A 17,345-nucleotide genomic window follows, 5' to 3' on the forward strand; every position below is an offset into this window, starting at 1 on the left:
ATAGGAATGGCCTTAAGCAGGTAAAGAGAGATGGCCAATTCTTGTTGGGAATGCCAGGTTTAAGACTTGATCAGATAAGTAATAAAAGCATTGGGGCCCTACATTGCTGTGTCATCCAAGATGTCATGAATATCAAGAAGAAAGAGGTGATCAACAGGGTCTAATGTTACAGAGAGGTTGAGAGTAAGGAGACTTGATTAAAAGGGTCTTTAGAGCTGATAATCAGATTTATGATGCCTTCAAGAGCAGTTTCTGTAGTGTGTAGGATGGCAAAAATAGGAAGTAGAGGCTTTCCGAGGTGATGGGTCCTGAGCCACCTTATAGTGGTAACTGAGTTATGTTGTGACTTTTTTTTTTAACGTTATCACTCTGTAACATGTACGTTTCTATTCTTGTTTTCATAGCATGCTCTAAAGAATGGTGACATCTGTGAAACTTCAGATAAACCGAAAGGCACACCTAAAAGAAAACCTGCTAAGAAGAATAAAAGCCAAAAAAAGAGTACCGCAACTCTCTTGAAACAGGTAACTTTAAAACATTGAGATTTAACGTGGGGATTTATTACTGTCCTTATTAAACAATATAAAATATCTTTAAATAGTTAGTATAGTGTTTTCTATTGACATGTAACCATTTGGGGCCGGCCTGTGGCTCACTTGGGAGAGTGTGGTGCTGATAACACCAAGGCCACAGGTTTGGATCCCATATAGGGATGGCCGATTGGCTCACTGGGTGAGCATGGTGCTGACAACACCAAGTCAAGGGTTAAGATCCCCTTACCGGTCATCTTTTTTTAAAAAAAAAAGACATTTAATCATAAAACTTATAAAACAACTATTAAACTTTCTGTTGTTTAGGAACATGCATGTCAGTAATAAGAATATAAGGAATTAGGCGGGAATGATAAATACTCAAATCAGGGCAGTGTTTACTTTATGGGTCAGGGGAAGGAAGGCAGTGCTTTTTGGAAAGTGTATCTGAGGGCCTTAAACAGAATTGGCAGTGTTTTACTTTTTAGACTGAGAGATGGGTATCTTTTTTTTACTCCCTTCAAAAACTATTAATTCCAGGGAACCAAAAATTCTGGGTAGAGTAATTTCTGCTAGTTAAAAACAGTAGACCTGAAAGCTAAATATTATGGTGTCTCATTAGACAATTCTAGTTTCATCATTACCAAGGGGGAAGAGAGCTAACATTTGATGACCTCTTGTTCTGTGCCAGACCAGAGTACTGGACACTTTATATACTTCCTCTTTTCCTATTATTCACTTCAAATATGGGAGGTAGTTGTATTATAGACGTTTAACAAATGAGGAAAATAAGACTCAAAAAGATTAAGAAACTTGTGCGTGATTATGTAAATGGGAGAGTTGGAATCTGGATTTATGTGTTTTTTGGCCCTAAGCATTTTTTACTATATCATTCTGTCTTCTAAATCAGTTAACTGGAGATTATCCCCTCCACTTTCCACCTTTCAACCCCTGTCCAGGCAAGATTATAGTTTGCCTCTTTTTTTTTTTAACTAATAATTTTTTATTTTGTTTTGCCCTTTTTTTTTTTTTTGTGGCTGTCTGGTACAGGGATCTGAACCCTTGACCTTGGCATTACAAGGCTTACAATTTGCCCTCTTTAAAGGAATAAGTGTGCATATGTGTATCTTTGATTTCTTTTGTAGTGGAAAGTTGGTGACAAATGTTCTGCCATTTGGTCAGAAGATGGCTGCATTTACCCAGCTACCATTGCTTCAGTTGATTTTAAGAGAGGAACCTGTGTTGTGGTTTATACTGGCTACGGAAATAAAGAAGAGCAAAATCTGTCTGATCTATTTTCTCCAACCTCTGAAGTAACTAATAATATAGAACAGAATGCTCAAGAGGTAAGGATGCAAAAAAGATTCAATTCCTGGAAGCAGAGACTGGATGACAAACTAACCAGTATAACTTGTTAGTTTGATCAACTGAGGCATTAAGTTTTTCTTAATGACACCGTTAACAATAATGTGTGGTTTTTTTGTTATTAAAGAATGAAAATGAAAGTCAAGCTTCGACGGATGAGAGTGAAAACTTGTCCAGGTCTCCTGGAAATAAACCAAATAATAGCAAGTCAAAAACTACTCCATGGAACTCTTTTCTCCCTCCACCACCCCCCATGTCAGCGTCAGGACTAGGACCAGGAAAGGTAAACTTTCGTCCCAGAAAAGATTTCCCAGGAAATAATATTGGTACATTTAACCCCTCCATTACTTGTAGCTTTCCTGTGAAACATTTGTAGCTTTCTTTAGATGTTATTAACACACAGTTGAGAATTCTTTGAAAAGAAATAAAATGGTCATGCAGAATAGTTTGTACTGAAAGACTTACCCAACTACTATTGTTGAGTATTGTGTGTTAGGCTAATAATTTAGCAAACTATTTGAGTTAGAAAGTATAATAATATTTTATCATCAGCTAGATGATGTGTCGCAGTTCCCCATATCATCCACATAAGATTTGTAAAAAAAAATACATTGTTTACATCTAATATGGATAAAATCCTATAAGGAGCTCCCAGATTATTTTGTAGAGTTAAAATGTAAATATTGTTTTCATTTATGGTTGTTTTGGTTATAAGTAACAGAAATCAACTTAAACAAAAAAGATTTTTATTACAGATTAGGTTATGTCATGGAACCCAAGGGTATGTCCCTATGCAGTTGTTTTGTGTATAGCAGTGATTTTTTTCCCTGGAGAGCATGGTATTCAGGAAATAATTTTTGAAAAATCAAGCATGACATCAAATTTTTTTCTTAAGATTTTCTCTGACAGCTTTCTTATTGAGGTTTACATCGTATTATGGTTTCTTAAATTTAAAATGATCAAACCTCTTAATATATATCATGGTTTGTTGGTCTTGGGGGGCTGATTTTTGTTAGATGAGAGATTTGCTAGTTTTCATAATATGCGCTGTAAGTTATCATATATAGCTAAGAGTGTTTCCATTAACAGATTATACAGTTTTTAGTTAATGAAAGTGTGGGGGATATAGTCTTTTATGATTGAAATATCTTGCTAAATATGCTATGTCTGATTTATTAGATAATTACACATCTTCCTTTCTGGGATTTTACTTCCTTCTTTCTCATTTACGTAGAAAGGAAATGAGAAAAATCTAGAGGTTGTCATTTGACTTATGAGTCTGTTTGACTTCAGGATTTGGTACATGAAACTCTATTTAATCTTTTTGATATGTATAATACAGACCTTATTCTGGATAATTATTTTTATCTTTTTGGTATTGAATCCTTTTTCTTCCTTTCATATTAAAATTGGTAAATTAATTTTCCTTTGAAATATTCTTTATAGCCAGGTTTAAAATTCAATGGCCCACCACCACCACCACCACCCCCACCACCCCACTTCCTATCATGCTGGCTGCCTCCATTTCCTTCTGGACCACCAGTAAGTACAGAAGAATTCAGATTAAATTTTGCTTTCATATACAGTTTGGATTTAGCAGAATATAGGAGATTGGAAAATGTCATCTTAGACTATCCCTAGGGCCAGATTCTAATAGGCAAAAATTTGAACTAAATCTCTGATTTTTTTGTATTTAATGGTAGATTTTTAGGTATTAACAATAGACACAGACATTTTTTGGCAGACTGTATGTTGGTGTAGGGGTAGGGTGGAGGTCCTACCTAAGACCCTTACTTAAAATGGCCCTTGAAATGCTATGTGGGTGTTTTGTATGTGTGTGTGTGTGTTTTGAGGAAAAACATAAAAGTATTTATGCTTGGTCTTCTACTCATAGCTTAATAATAGTGGAACAGAAAAATAGTCTCATCAAGTCAAAATGTTTAAACATCTTATGTCACCTATTATCTCTTGATTCTTGTTAAATTTAGTTTTCTTGGTCTTTTGTTGTTGTTATTGGTTGCCTTTCTCCAAATGTTAGATTTTTTAAAAAATTTAAATAGGAGATGACGTGAGATGTAGGGAAAGATGCAGCGTTCTGTATGTAAATACCCAGCATTCTCTATGTAAAATGAATCTCCAGACTTCATATTTTTATTAACTGGATTTAAAATATATCTTTCTCCATTTCCAGATAATTCCCCCACCACCTCCCATATGTCCAGATTCTCTTGATGATGCTGATGCTTTGGGAAGTATGTTAATCTCTTGGTACATGAGTGGCTATCATACTGGTTATTATATGGTAAGTCAGCATCTTTTCCTAAAAAGTTCTTTGTGGTTATGTGGCTTTGTCTTGTGACTAAAGAGTAGTTTGTTATGTAGAGCCTAAGACTTGAAAACTACCTTAAACTTTTAAAAATATAGCTATCTAAGGCTTAAGTTATTCTTGCATTGTCCCTATTAAGAGTAATTGTAGTTCGGGCCGGCCCGGTGGCGCACTCTGTAGAGTGCGGCGCTTGGGAGTGCAGCGGCACTCCTGCCGAGGGTTCGGATCCCATATAGAGACTGGTCTGCTCACTGGTTGAGTGCGGTGCGGGCGCGACACCAAGGGTTGCGATCCCGTTACCGGTCACGAAAAAAAGACAAAAAGGAAAAAAAATTTTAAAAAGAGTAATTGTAGTTCATTTAAAAAAAACTTTGGTGGGGGGTGGCTGGGCAGTACAGGGATCCAAACCCTTTCACTTGGTGTTACAAGGCTATGCCGTAACCAACTGGACAGCCCTTTTTGTGCATAGAGGGTATTATATATCAAATTAGACCTTGGGAACTGGTGCTTCAAACTTGTCATTTTGTACATCAGTCTAGTGCAGACATGTTCTATTGAATTTTGGTGGGAAATCTTAGAATTATTTTTAAAAGGAAGTTATTGTATCATGCTAAAATTATGTGATATTATAGGCACTTGAATTTTTGTTAACTAATATAGAAGAAAATAAACAGCTGACTTGAAGGTGTAATGTTTTTTAGCATGTCATCAGTGCATGCCCTTGTTAACATTCTTATTTAGAAACTATTCTTGGCATTGGCTCCCACTTCTGAACTCTGACCTCTGGATGTCTCAGCCAGAGTACTAGAACTGAATGTTGCAGACCTCTGTCCTTGACCCCTGATCTCTCTCATCCCTAGTCCAGGTTCTGGGTTCCCCAAACTGAGGCAGTCAGCCTCCCATCCAGTCCTTAAGAACCAAACCCATGGGCTGGTCCCGCTTTGAGCCCATGGCCAGTATTGACTTGGCCCCTGGGCCTGCAGCACCTACAGGTTAGCCCCCGTGGCCTGGATCTGAGTCCTGAAACATGGGAAGGGTGGTTTCTTTCTTTCTTTCTTTTTTTTTTTTTTTTTTTTTTGGTGCTTTGGAGACACCAGAATTAACACTGTTTTTGATTTTGAAAAAATAGAAAAATAAAAGCTACTCTTTAGCTGTTGTGTAACCATGGTATATTTGTATATATGATGAATTTCCCCTTTTAATGACCAAAAAGATGATAAAAAGTAAAAAGTTAATAGCTTGTATTTTGTTTTGAGACCAATTATCTGACTCCATTCTCTAACCTTGCATGATTTTTTAATTATGGTGTATTTGAAGATAATATATATAATACATATATAAAGTATTGGCATAATTTATGTTTGTTAAAAATTTTTTTAGACAGGGAAGTGTAGAGGGGAAGAAATTCATGCATAACTCTGTTTACCCAGTTTACTATATATTGACCTATTTTCAGATTCATATGGTGTAGAGATTCATGTTTTTTGTTTCTGGTTGTCCATGTAACATTTTATTGAAAGATACTCATTGAAAGTGAACAGCTTGATGAATTTTCACAAAGTGATTACACCTGTGTAATCAGCACCAATATCAAGAAAAAGAACATTATCGTAATCTCATAAGCCTCCATATTCTCATCATTACACATCCCTTTCTTAAGGATAACCATTTTCCTGACTTCTGACATCATAAATTAGATTAGATTTCCTCATTTTGGGACTTTTGTGGATGTCTGAGAATATAAGAATAAACAAATCAAAGTGTTTAGTCTGTGCTGTCATCTGCAACAATCAACACAGAACACTTCTGTGACCAAATTGTGGGAGGAGAGGGGTTCCCCACACACCAAGCATTTACTTCTGCACTGGACCTCAGCTGGATGTTGTCTAATTTGGTTTTAATTCTGTGACAAATGCCCTCACCCATCCAATGCCAAAGGATGGACATGGAGACACGAGGTATAGTGAAGCGGGACTTTAATAACGGCCTTGCAAGTCTGGATGTCTGTGAATGGGACAGGTACATGGAAAAGGGATTGTAGCAAGCAATTTATTCCCTAGTACACAAGTCCCTCCCCCCAATCCTTTTTTTTTTTTTTTGTCCTTTTTGTGACCAGTAAGGACATCGCAACCTGTGGCTTGGTGTCGCCCGCACTGCGCTCAGCCAGTGAGCGCACCAGCCATCCCTATATAGGATCCGAACCCACGGCGGGAGCACTGCTGAGCTCCCAGCGCCGCACTCTCCCGAGTGCGCCACAGTGTCGGCCCGCCCCCAATTCCTTATTGGCTGAGTACTACGGGGTTCACAATCTTCCCAAACTACGCCTAAAATTATTATCCCGTTGCAAAGAATTCCTTCATCTGGGGGCTCAGGACAAGCCCATGGAAAATGCCCACTAAAGCCCTGTGAAGGGAGAAACACCAGGGAATGAAGAAAACAAAAGGAGTTAGCAACTAATTACCATCTCAAGGAGAGCCTTATCTGTTCAGCAACTCTCTGGGAAAATGAAGAAAACAAAAGGGGCTAGTGACTAATTACCATCTCAATAAAACAAGGGTTTTTATGGAGACAACTCATTAGCATACAGTAAGGTACTTAGCACTTTGGAGATTCTAAGAATTTTAGGAGTTTTATGCTAGGAGATGGGGACAAAGACCAAATATATTTCACAATATCATAGGATGGAGTCATACAAATATTCCTATGAGGCTGGCTTTTTTCCTTCAACATTTTGTTTGTGAGACTAATCTATGTTGTTGTTTGTAAGTGTAGCTATTATCACATTTCATGATTGTAGCTATATAGCATTTTATTGTATGAATATACCATAATCTGTTTATTTGTTCTACTATTGATGGACGTTTGTGTTGTTTCCAATTGGGCTATTAAAAATTGTGTTGCTATGGATATATTTTTTTCTTTTTTCTTAATAGCTTTATTGAGATATTTTATATGGCATACAGTTCTCACTTTTTAAAGTATATAAGTTAATGGTTTGGGTTTTAATATATTCATTGTTATGCACCATTGCTACAGTCCTACAGTTAATTTTAGAACATTTTTATTACCCGAAAAAGAAAACCTGTACACACATTTTCTGCAGCCACTAAGCTTCCTGTCTATATGGATTTGTCTATTCTGGATGTGTCATATAAACAGAATTATATGTGGTCTTTCATATCTAGCTTCTTTCATTTAGCATAATGTTTTCAAGGTTCATCCATGTTGTAGCATGTATCAGTAATTCATTCCTTTTTGTTGTTGAATAATATTCATTTGTACAGACATATCATATTTTATTTATCCATTCATCAATTGTGGACATTTGGGTTTTTTTCATTTTTTGGCTATAACAAATAATGCTGCTATGAACATTTATGTACACGTTTTTGTGTGGATGTGATACCCAGATGGCAAGTTTTAGGTTCTTGACCAAACTGTGTAAGGAGAACCTTTCATGGGACCAAGCAGAGTCCACCATGGTGAGCACCTGCTCAGCAAAAGAAAAGGAAGGGAGGTAGATAGATGGAATATTCAAACAATAGGACCTTATTGTGAAGCGAAAGTATGCATAGAAGTGTGCGCTAGTGGTTTCAAAAATGAATTCCTAAGGGGAGGGCTTATATGTTATTCTGGGACAGGGGTGTTTCTCTATCCTAACTAAGGGGAGGAATATTCGGCCTTTGGGGAGGATCTAGGGTAATTGAGGCTTAATTGGTCAATGCAAGGATGCATCAGCTTCCCATCATGAGTCCCTGAGTTTCTGAAGTTTCTGGTCATGCTCAGTGGAGTTACTTTTCCTTTAACTTTGTCCTTTCCAGTCTGGCCTCACAGGTGAAAGGTCGTATGGTAGTTGCCTGCACTTTTGTTCCTCCTAGTGCACAGATGCAGCAGTTTTTGTAAGTTCCAGGCATAGTACACTGATTGGTATGGTGGTTAAGCAGTTGTGAGTGCATTATGGGTTCATTAACTGCCAGGCAGGGTGGTGGGTAGTGCCAATCAAGTGAATATTTATGAGCAGCCTCCCTGGGATGTGTCCCTATTCTCCCTGCCTCAGATGTGTGTTTTCATTTATCTTGGGTGTATACCTGGAAGTGGAATTGCCGTGTCATATAGTATGTGAAAGTTAAGGTTTGGTACATAACTCCCAAACCAAAGTACGTGGTTGGTTGTTTTTTAACTCTTTATTTTGAAATAATTTCAGACTTAGAGAAAAGTTGTGAATATATAAAATAATTTTTGTTTATTCTTCATCCAGGTTCCCCAAGTGTCAACTTTTTACCTTTTATTTATTTATTTATTTTATTTATTTATTTATTTATTTTTTTGTCTTTTGTCTTTTTTCCGTGTCCGGCAACGGGTCGCAACCCTCAGTGTTGCCCCCGTACCGGACCGGGGACCTGCAACGGGATTGCAAACCTCGGCGTCGCTCCCGTGCCTCGCTCAGCCAGTGAGCGGGAACCGGTCTGTACGTGGGATCTGAACCCTCGGGCGGGAGCGCCGCCGCGCTTCCCAAGCGGCGCACTATCCAGTGCGCCACCGGGCCGGCCCAACTTTTTACCTTTTAAAATGTTTCTCATTCATTTCATATTCTCTCTCTCTTCCTCTCTACTTCGTGTGTTTGTATTTTTTCCCCAAAACAATTAAGAATCAGTTGTTTACTTGATACCCTTTTACATCTTAATACATTGTGTATTTCCTAAAAACAAGAATATTCTCTTATATAATCATAGTACAGTTATCAAATCAGTAATTAAGGTTGATATACTGTTATCTAATCTACTGACCTTACCCAAATTTTGCCAGTTGTCCCATGAATATCCTTTATAGCAAAGAAGAAAATTTGTTTTTTTGATCCAGGATTCAGTCCAGGGCCACATGTTGTGTTTTGTTGTTGTGTCTCTTTAGTCTTGCAAGTGTTTTTTTTTTTTTTTTAATATAATTGTTATCATACCATTTTCATTGTTTTATATTATTTTATGTATATTTCTTAATTATAAGTAATAGATGAATACATTACCTTGCAAAGAATTCAGAAGTTAAAAATAAGACAAAAAACCTGTTGTTGACCAAAGCCAGTCCCAGTCCCTACCTTTCTCAATTGGTCATCACTGATAATAGTTTGCTGTACACCCTTTCGGATCTGTTTCTCAGCATTTAAGTGTATATACTGTTTTTATTTTCATCTTTCTTTATATAAAGGCATAGTATGAGAATTTAGTTGCAGTTTGGTTTTCTTACTCATCAGTCTGTGCTGGTGACTTATTTAGCCCTACCATTTAGCTAAATTTAGGGACCATTTAGCTCTACCCACTTTTTTTTTTCTTTCTACCCCCTTTCTTTTTAACTTTTCTAGTTATCATGCCATTTCTTTCCTCCCCTCCACAGCCCAACTTCTTGAAAGCATTATTGCTGGTTTCCTACCTTCCTCACCTTACAGTGTCTCTTTAGTCCTATGAGGTAGGCTTTTGTCTTCCCTAACCAACTAAGATTTTGCCTCCAGGTCAAATCAGTGGTCATTCCTCTGCTTTTATGTCTCTTCTCTCAGCAACATTTCTATACATTTGACTATACTTTGAAAACATTTATTTCTCTTGGCATGAGTGACACCATATACTGTACTGGTTTGATGCCTTTTGGCTGCTCCTTCTAGACTCCTTTAATGGCTTTTCCTTCTCCTAATATCCGAGTTCCTTATGTCCACCTCATAGCCCACTTCTAACTCTCACTAAGTGATCTTATCTAGTCCATGGTTTAAAATGGCATATGTGTACTGATAGTTCTCAGATCTGTAGCCCTAAATTTCAGACTTGTTTATCCAATTGCCTCTTTTTTTCTCATAGTATGGATATCTGTTAGATACATCTCAAAACGAAACTCTTGGTGTTAGTTCCTACACCTGTATTCCAATAGCCTTTACATCTCACTAAGCAATATCACTGGTGTTCTAGCAGCACCAGTTGTTCAAGCCAGAAACCTGGAATTAGCCTTGATTCTTTACTTTCCCTCACTCTGAACATCCAATTTGTAAAAAAGTCTTATTGACTATTTACATACAGATCCTGAATCAGTGCACTTTGCTCTCTCTCTGCTGCTACTACCCCATTCAAGACAGCATCATCTCTTTTTTAAAATTGAGATACATTTCACATACCTTACAATTCACACTTTTAAAGTGTACAGTTCAGTGGATTTTATTATATTCACGAAGTTGCACAACCACTACCACTATCTAATTCGAGAACATTTTCATCACCCAAAAAGAAACCTCATGCCCATTAGCAATTCGTCCTTAATACCCTCTCCTCCCAGCCCTTTAAACTACTTTCTACCTCTATGGATTTGCCTGTTTTGGACATTTCATATAGATGGAATCATACAGTATGTGGCCATTTGTGGCTATAATCTTTTTTTTTCTTTTGACAGCTGGAGGGTAGGACAATACAAACCCTTGACCTTGGTGTTACTGTGTGTAGATTCGTTTACTTAGCATAAGTTTCTCAAGGTTTCATCCAAGTTATAGCATGTATCAGTACTTCATATATTTTTAATGCTGAATGATATTTCATTTTATGGATGTACTACATTTTGTTTATCCAGATGGACATTTGGGTTGTTCCCTTTTGGGGGCTGTTATGAATAATGCTGTTATGAAAATTTTTTCGATTCTTTGGGGGTATATACCTAGGAGTGGCATTATTGGCTCATATGGTAACTGTTTAACACTTAGAGAAACTGCCAAGCTGTTTTCCAGAGTGGCTACATCATTCTGCATTCTTTCCAACAGTGTATGATGGTCCTTATTTCTCTACATCCATTTCAACACTTGTTATTTTCTCTGATTATAACCATCGTAGTGGGTGTGAAGTAGTACCTTATTGTGGTTCTGATTTACATTTCCTAATGACTGAATGATGTTGAGCATCTTTTCATGTGCTTGTTGGCCATTTGTATATCTTCTTTAGAGAAATGTCTTCAAATCCCTTGCCTAATTTTTAAATTAGGTTGATTGTCTTTTTATGATTGGATGTTAATAGCTCTTTATGAATTCTGGAAAACAAATAAGGCATCATCATCTCTTGCCTTACTGCAATAGTTTCCAACTCTCTTTGCTTATAAAATCTTTTTTATTAGCATATTCATTATTACAAATTGTAATTATTCTTTATGCCCCTTAGCCAACCAATCACTCCCCAACTCTCCTCTCTCCCTCCTCCCCATATCTAGTATCCTTACGTTTGTTCTCTACTTTTGAAAGTTCAACATATTATTGTGGTCTTTTTGCTTATAAAATCTTGTGTCCCACCCTACCAAATCCATTCTCCATACAGCAGCTAGAATAATACTTTAAAATGTAAAGCAGATCATACCTATTCCTTTAAAACCCTCCAGTAGCTTCCAGTCATATTTAGGTTAATATCCAAACCTTTTACCCTGGTTTGCAAAAGTATAGCATGAAGTGTCTTGCCAACTTGTTTGCCTTTCCAAGCTCTTCCTTACTTCATTCCAGCAACACTGGTCTCTTTTCTTCCTGATATATACCAGGTTTATACCTTCTTCAGGTCTTTGCACTCGCTGTTCTTTTGTCTGAAAATTCTGTCCCCAGATTTCACTTGTCGGGCTTCTTGTCATTCAGATAACTTAAATTTTACTTTCCATGTTTAGTCTAGAAGTACTGTCCCTCATTCTCTATCACTTTACCTTATTTAGATCTTTATGTGGCATTTATCATTCCCTGGTATAATTTTTTTACCTTTTTATTTGTCTCCCTCCTGTAGAGTGTAAGCTCCATAAGGGTAGGGACCTTGCCTGTCTTGCAGCCCTTGGATCTGTAGCATTTAGAACAGTGCCTGGTTCATAATAAGGTTGGTTCGGAGTAAGTTTTTAATTTGCCAAATGTTATATTAGCAGGTTTTTACTGTGGTAACTAGATAACCATTTTTATATATAAAGTTTCTTGTAGATTATTTTCTAATGATTTCTAGAAGTGTCATTATTGGGTCAAAAAGCCTAAACATTTTTTTTTCCTTTTTCTTTGTTTTGTTTTGTTTTTGTTTTTGGCACCTGGCTGGTATAGGGATCGAACCCTAGCACCACAAGTGTAAACATTTTGATGGCTTTTGATACATACTGTCAGCTGGCTTTCCAAAATTCTTATTTCTATGTGCATGCTGCAGTGCAATTTGAAAATGCCACTTTTAGGCCCGGCCCGGTGGCTCACTCGGTAGAGTGCGGCGCTTGGGAGTGCGGCGGCACTCCCGCCGAGGGTTCGGATCCCATATAGAGACCGGTCCGCTCACTGGTTGAGCACGGTGCGGGCGCGACACCGAGGGTTGCGATCCCGTTGCCGGTCGTGGTACGGGCGCGACACCGAGGGTTGCGATCCCGTTACCGGTCACGAAAAAAAGACAAAAGGGGGAAAAAAGAAAATGCCACTTTTATCATACCCTTACATAGTTATGTATCTTATTATTTCCAGCTTTGATGATTCTAACAGTAGTTAAAAATATGAATGCATTAACATGTTAGAATATATTTGATTTGAAAGATGACATGAACAATTAGAGTTAGTTAAATTGTACTTGAACATTTCTATTTCATGTACTTGATTGTTGTACTGTTATTAAAACCTAGTAGTTTTTCAGTGGACTTTTAACCTTTGTCCTGACCACCAAAATCCAGATGTCTCTGTTTCTTTTTCTTGAGTTTGAGTAGCAGTTGTTGGGCAGCAGCTTTCTTCAGAATATTTGCCACAAATTCAGGGCTAACCAGAGAAATGGTCTTTACTTTTAAGAGTGTTATTTATATAATAATATGAATTAATTAAATTTAATTAGCTTAATTAAAATATAAACATATGAACTTCATTTCAGAAGCGTGAGGAAATGAGTTTCCTAGAGCCTGCATTTTTTTTTTTTTTTTTAAAGATGACCGGTGAGAGGATCTTAACCCTTGACTTGGTGGTGTCAGCACCACGCTCACCCAGTGAGCCAACCAGCCATCCCTGTATGGGATCCGAACCTGTAGCCTTGGTGCTATCAGCACCACACTCTCCTGAGTGGGCCACAGGTCAGCCCCGAGCCTGCATTTTTGTATCTTGGAAAATTTTACTATTAAAAACTATAAGCCATTGCTTATTGTCAGGTTTTCCAACAGCTTAAGTGTTAAGACACCATTGCCTTACGCTAGCAACTCTTAACCTTTACTCCACAGAGGCCACTTTGTTGATGACTTTTCCAGTATCCTGCTACTTCTGTAAGAGCAGCCATATAGGCTTTGAGTCCAGCTCTTAAACTCTACCTTTTTCTATTTCTAGAAATCTAATCAGAATGCAAATGACTAAGAGTAATGGTATTGGAATAACATAGAATAGGTTATGCCTTTGGTACTTATTATAATAACACATCACTTTCAGATGTATTCATCTTATGGCCTTTTAGGACTTTTAGGTGTAGATTAGTAGTGAAGTGGGAAGCCACTACAAGCTAGTATACATGCAGGGAAAGATACAAGGCGTTGAAGCCAGAAGAGAAGAATAGGACATTTGGGCTAGATGTGACCAGGAAAAACAATAAATATTTGAGTATTGATTTTTTTAAACTTCTTTAATGTTTTTATTTAGTAATTACTGGTCTTTAGTGGTTTTATTTTAATAAATGAGTATTACAGAAATAATTTTAGGTTGTATATTTTTATTTAACAAAAATAAGGTATAGATGGATTCAGGAACTTCATTGGACTTAGTGAAAGAAGGAAAACTTAATTGCAGCCTAATAATTGTTTGCTTTGGGATCACTTTTAAAGCATATTAACATCTGTATTAAATGTGTGTGTATTCTTTTAACTTCCTTTATTTTCCTTACAGGGTTTCAAACAAAATCAAAAAGAAGGAAGGTGCTCACATTTCAATTAAGGAGTAAGTCTGCCATCATTATGAAAGTGAATCTTACTTTTGTATAAATTTTTTGATTTGTGAAAAACAAATGTTTTTGAACATTTAAAAATTGAATGTTAAATAGTTGAAAAGTTAATGTAAAACAATATTAAAGACATTTCGATGCCAAAACTCTTAGATAAAATATTGATCTAGGGGGCCGGCCTGGTGGCGCACTGGAGAGTGCGCCGCTTGGTAGTGTGGCAGCGCTCCCGCTGAGGGTTCGGATCCCATGTGGAGACCGGTTCCTGCTCACTGGCTGAGCGTGGTGCGGGCACAACACCGAGGGTTACGATCCCGTTGCCGGTCCCCAGTACGGGCGCGACACCGAGGGTTGCGATCCCGTTACCGGTCAGTAAAAAAGACAAAAAGGAAAAAAAAAATTGATCTAGGGACTGGCTGTTTAGCTCAGTTGGTGAGAACATGGTGTTATTACACCAAAGTTGAGGATTTGGATCCCCCTATAGGCCAGCTGTCAAAAAAGAAAAAAATGGGGGGGGCAGGGGGGGTGGTTTGATCTACATCCCCACTAGAATTCTCATGGTGTCAAATTATTATCTCACCAAATACTTGCTGGTTGGTTGTGCAGAAGAAGCATACTTTTAATGTAAAGACCTTTTTCATTTATTTATTTATTGCGGCGGGGGGGCGCGGAGCTCTCCAGTACTGGGATCTGAACCCATGACCTTGGTGTTTAAGGCTGCACTCTAACCAACTAAGCTTACTGGCCAGCCTTACAGTAAAGACCTTGCAACACCAAAGTCATGGGTTTAGATTCTTCTACTGCCCAGCTGCCAAAAAAAAAAAAAGAAGAAAGAAATCCCTAGGATCTGATGACGCTTTGCAGTGCTAGTATTCAGACAACCAAACATGCCTTTTGATTTGTGATGCAGTATGAAGTACACTATATTACCTATGAAGTATTCTGGTCAAAAAAGTTTAACTGGAATTTAGTTCTTTAGTCTAATTTCCCATTTATAAGAAATTCTGGGGCTAGAGCAAAAAGTTAAGTGACACCACTAGAGAAATGATTAGACAGGCCCAGAGTGTGGACTGTTATAGAAGGTAACTAGCCTCATTTTTTCAAAATATCAGTGTCAGGAAAGAAAAAGGAGGCAGGATGGTTAACTTTTCTAGATTAAAAATTACCTAAGAGCATAATAGCCAAATTTAGTGTGGGATCCTTCATTGGACTCTGGTTTGAAAAGCCTTTTGTAAAAGACTTGGGGAAGGGGCATTGAGGAAATTTGAATATGGACTGGAATTTAAATATTAGATAATTATTACTAATTTTATGAGCCGTGATAAGAGTGTTGTAGTTTATAGAAAAATATATTTTAATTTGTATCCCGAAGTAGAGTTACGTGTTATAATGTCTCTAAAATATTTTTAAAATAGTCTGGCAAAATGTGTATGTGTGTGTGAATCATATATGGCAAAATGTTAGTGAATCTAACTGCTGTATATATGGATGTTCATCTTTTTTTTCTATTTTCTATATGTTTAAAAGTATATAATAAAAATATTTAATTTTTTTTAAAAAATTGTAAATATTGGGCCGGCCCAGTGGTGCACTGGATAAGTGCGCCGCTTGGGAAGCGCGGTGGCACTCCCGCCCGAGGTTTCGGATCCCACGTGCAGACCGGTTCCCGCTCACTGGCTGAGCGAGGCATGGGAGCAGCACCGAGGGTTGCAATCCCGTTGCCGGTCCCTGGTCCGGTGCGGGGGCAACACTGAGGGTTGTGATCCGTTGCTGGACACGGAAAAAGATAAAAGACAAAAAAAAAATTGTAAATATTAGCTATATATTTTTTTTTTGCATATTATTTTACAGTTTCGGCCCATATCATTTATACTTTAATATGAACACCATCATAGCATTGTGTGTGTGTGTGTGTGCGCGCGCGCGCGTGTGTGTCCCCACTTAATGTCACTCTTTCTCATGTCTTTACATTATTGTTTCTGTCAGATTTTTTGCCTCTATACTGCCACTGTTCCTTTAGTGCAGTAGGTCTTGCCATTCTGGATAACGTCACAGTAAATACCTTCTATATGTAGTAATTTGATTCTAATCTGTCATAGTTTTAGAATGAATATCTGTATTATGACTATTTTATAAAAGACTGTGGATGTTGTTAAGATTCTTAGTAGATATTTCCTTGTTTCCTTGAAAAGCAAATTTTTGAAGATCACATCCTCTTTTTCATTTTCAGAATGGGAGATGTAGTCCTGGGAGAAGTGTTTATTAAATTATATAAATCATTGCATTAAAAATGTAATTACCCATATTTCATTCTTTGGTTAAAATCATCTTCATTCACTTGAAGTTTTTTACCTGGGTTATTCAGCCAAGTCTAAAAATGTAAATAGAAAAATTAGGCAGAGGATGGAATTAGTTAGATTCTTCCAAGCGCAGAATGTACAAAGCCAGAAGCATTAGTGCATGATGTATTTATTTATTTATTTATTTTGTTTCTTATTTTTATTTAATCATAATTGATTATACATATTTTGGGGGTTCAACATTGACATACGTTGATCAAATAATATTACTAGCATATATATTGTTGCATGTCATATTTGTTCTTTATGCCCCTTGTCTAATCTCTCCTCATCCCCCTCTCCCTCCCACTTCCCCCTCTAATTACCGTAGATTTCTTCTCTCCTTCTAAAGAGTAATGGTTACTCTGTTGATTGTTGCCTAGAAGATCTGTCCAATGCTGAGAGGTGCATTCAAGTCCCCCAATATTATCGTAGAGCAGATGCTTCTTCTGTCACTCAGGAATGAGCTTTGTGGAGAGAGACATCCTCTTCTTTTCTTTGGTCTCTGCTGGTGACTCTCCTTGTGTCAGTGCACTCCAGTGGCTGGTGGACCATCTGCATGGTGGTTGTGGCGTCTAGTCGCTTTCATGGCAGCCGTGGTTATTGTGGTTACTATGGTGGGCCACCCACATGGAGGTGATGTTTTTGGCATGCTCCTTACCTAGTTGGTGGTGGCAATGGCAGTGTGCCTGGTTATGGGAGAGGGTCTGGTTCACAGCTCCATGCCTCAGGACTTCGGGTGAACCCTGTGGCGCTGGCAGTGAGGGCACGATGTATTTAGAGGCATAAGGTAGCTCAAATGCCATATCACTATTCTTTTTTTTTTTTTTTTTTTCCTTTTTGTCTTTTTTCGTGTCCGGCAACGGAT

At 37.6% G+C, this 17,345-nt stretch overlaps 1 protein-coding gene across 4 annotated transcripts in view; it reads left to right on the forward strand.

Moving 5' to 3' along the window:
• Positions 1-17,345, forward strand: part of LOC103592790 (survival motor neuron protein) — a 40,341-nt gene that overhangs the window by 14,295 nt on the left and 8,701 nt on the right. For all 4 annotated transcript variants that reach the window (XM_008575639.1, XM_008575637.1, XM_008575638.1 and 1 more), the window contains 6 exons: positions 405-524; positions 1,676-1,876; positions 2,023-2,178; positions 3,342-3,437; positions 4,087-4,197; positions 14,087-14,137. In XM_008575639.1, coding sequence (XP_008573861.1) covers positions 405-524; positions 1,676-1,876; positions 2,023-2,178; positions 3,342-3,437; positions 4,087-4,197; positions 14,087-14,134 — 732 coding nt within the window. In that variant the 3' untranslated portion in view covers positions 14,135-14,137. The remainder of the gene's footprint in view (positions 1-404; positions 525-1,675; positions 1,877-2,022; positions 2,179-3,341; positions 3,438-4,086; positions 4,198-14,086; positions 14,138-17,345) is intronic.

The sequence above is a fragment of the Galeopterus variegatus genome, unplaced genomic scaffold (genome assembly GCF_000696425.1).
Source record: "Galeopterus variegatus unplaced genomic scaffold, G_variegatus-3.0.2 Scaffold1221, whole genome shotgun sequence".
NCBI lineage: Eukaryota > Metazoa > Chordata > Mammalia > Dermoptera > Cynocephalidae > Galeopterus > Galeopterus variegatus.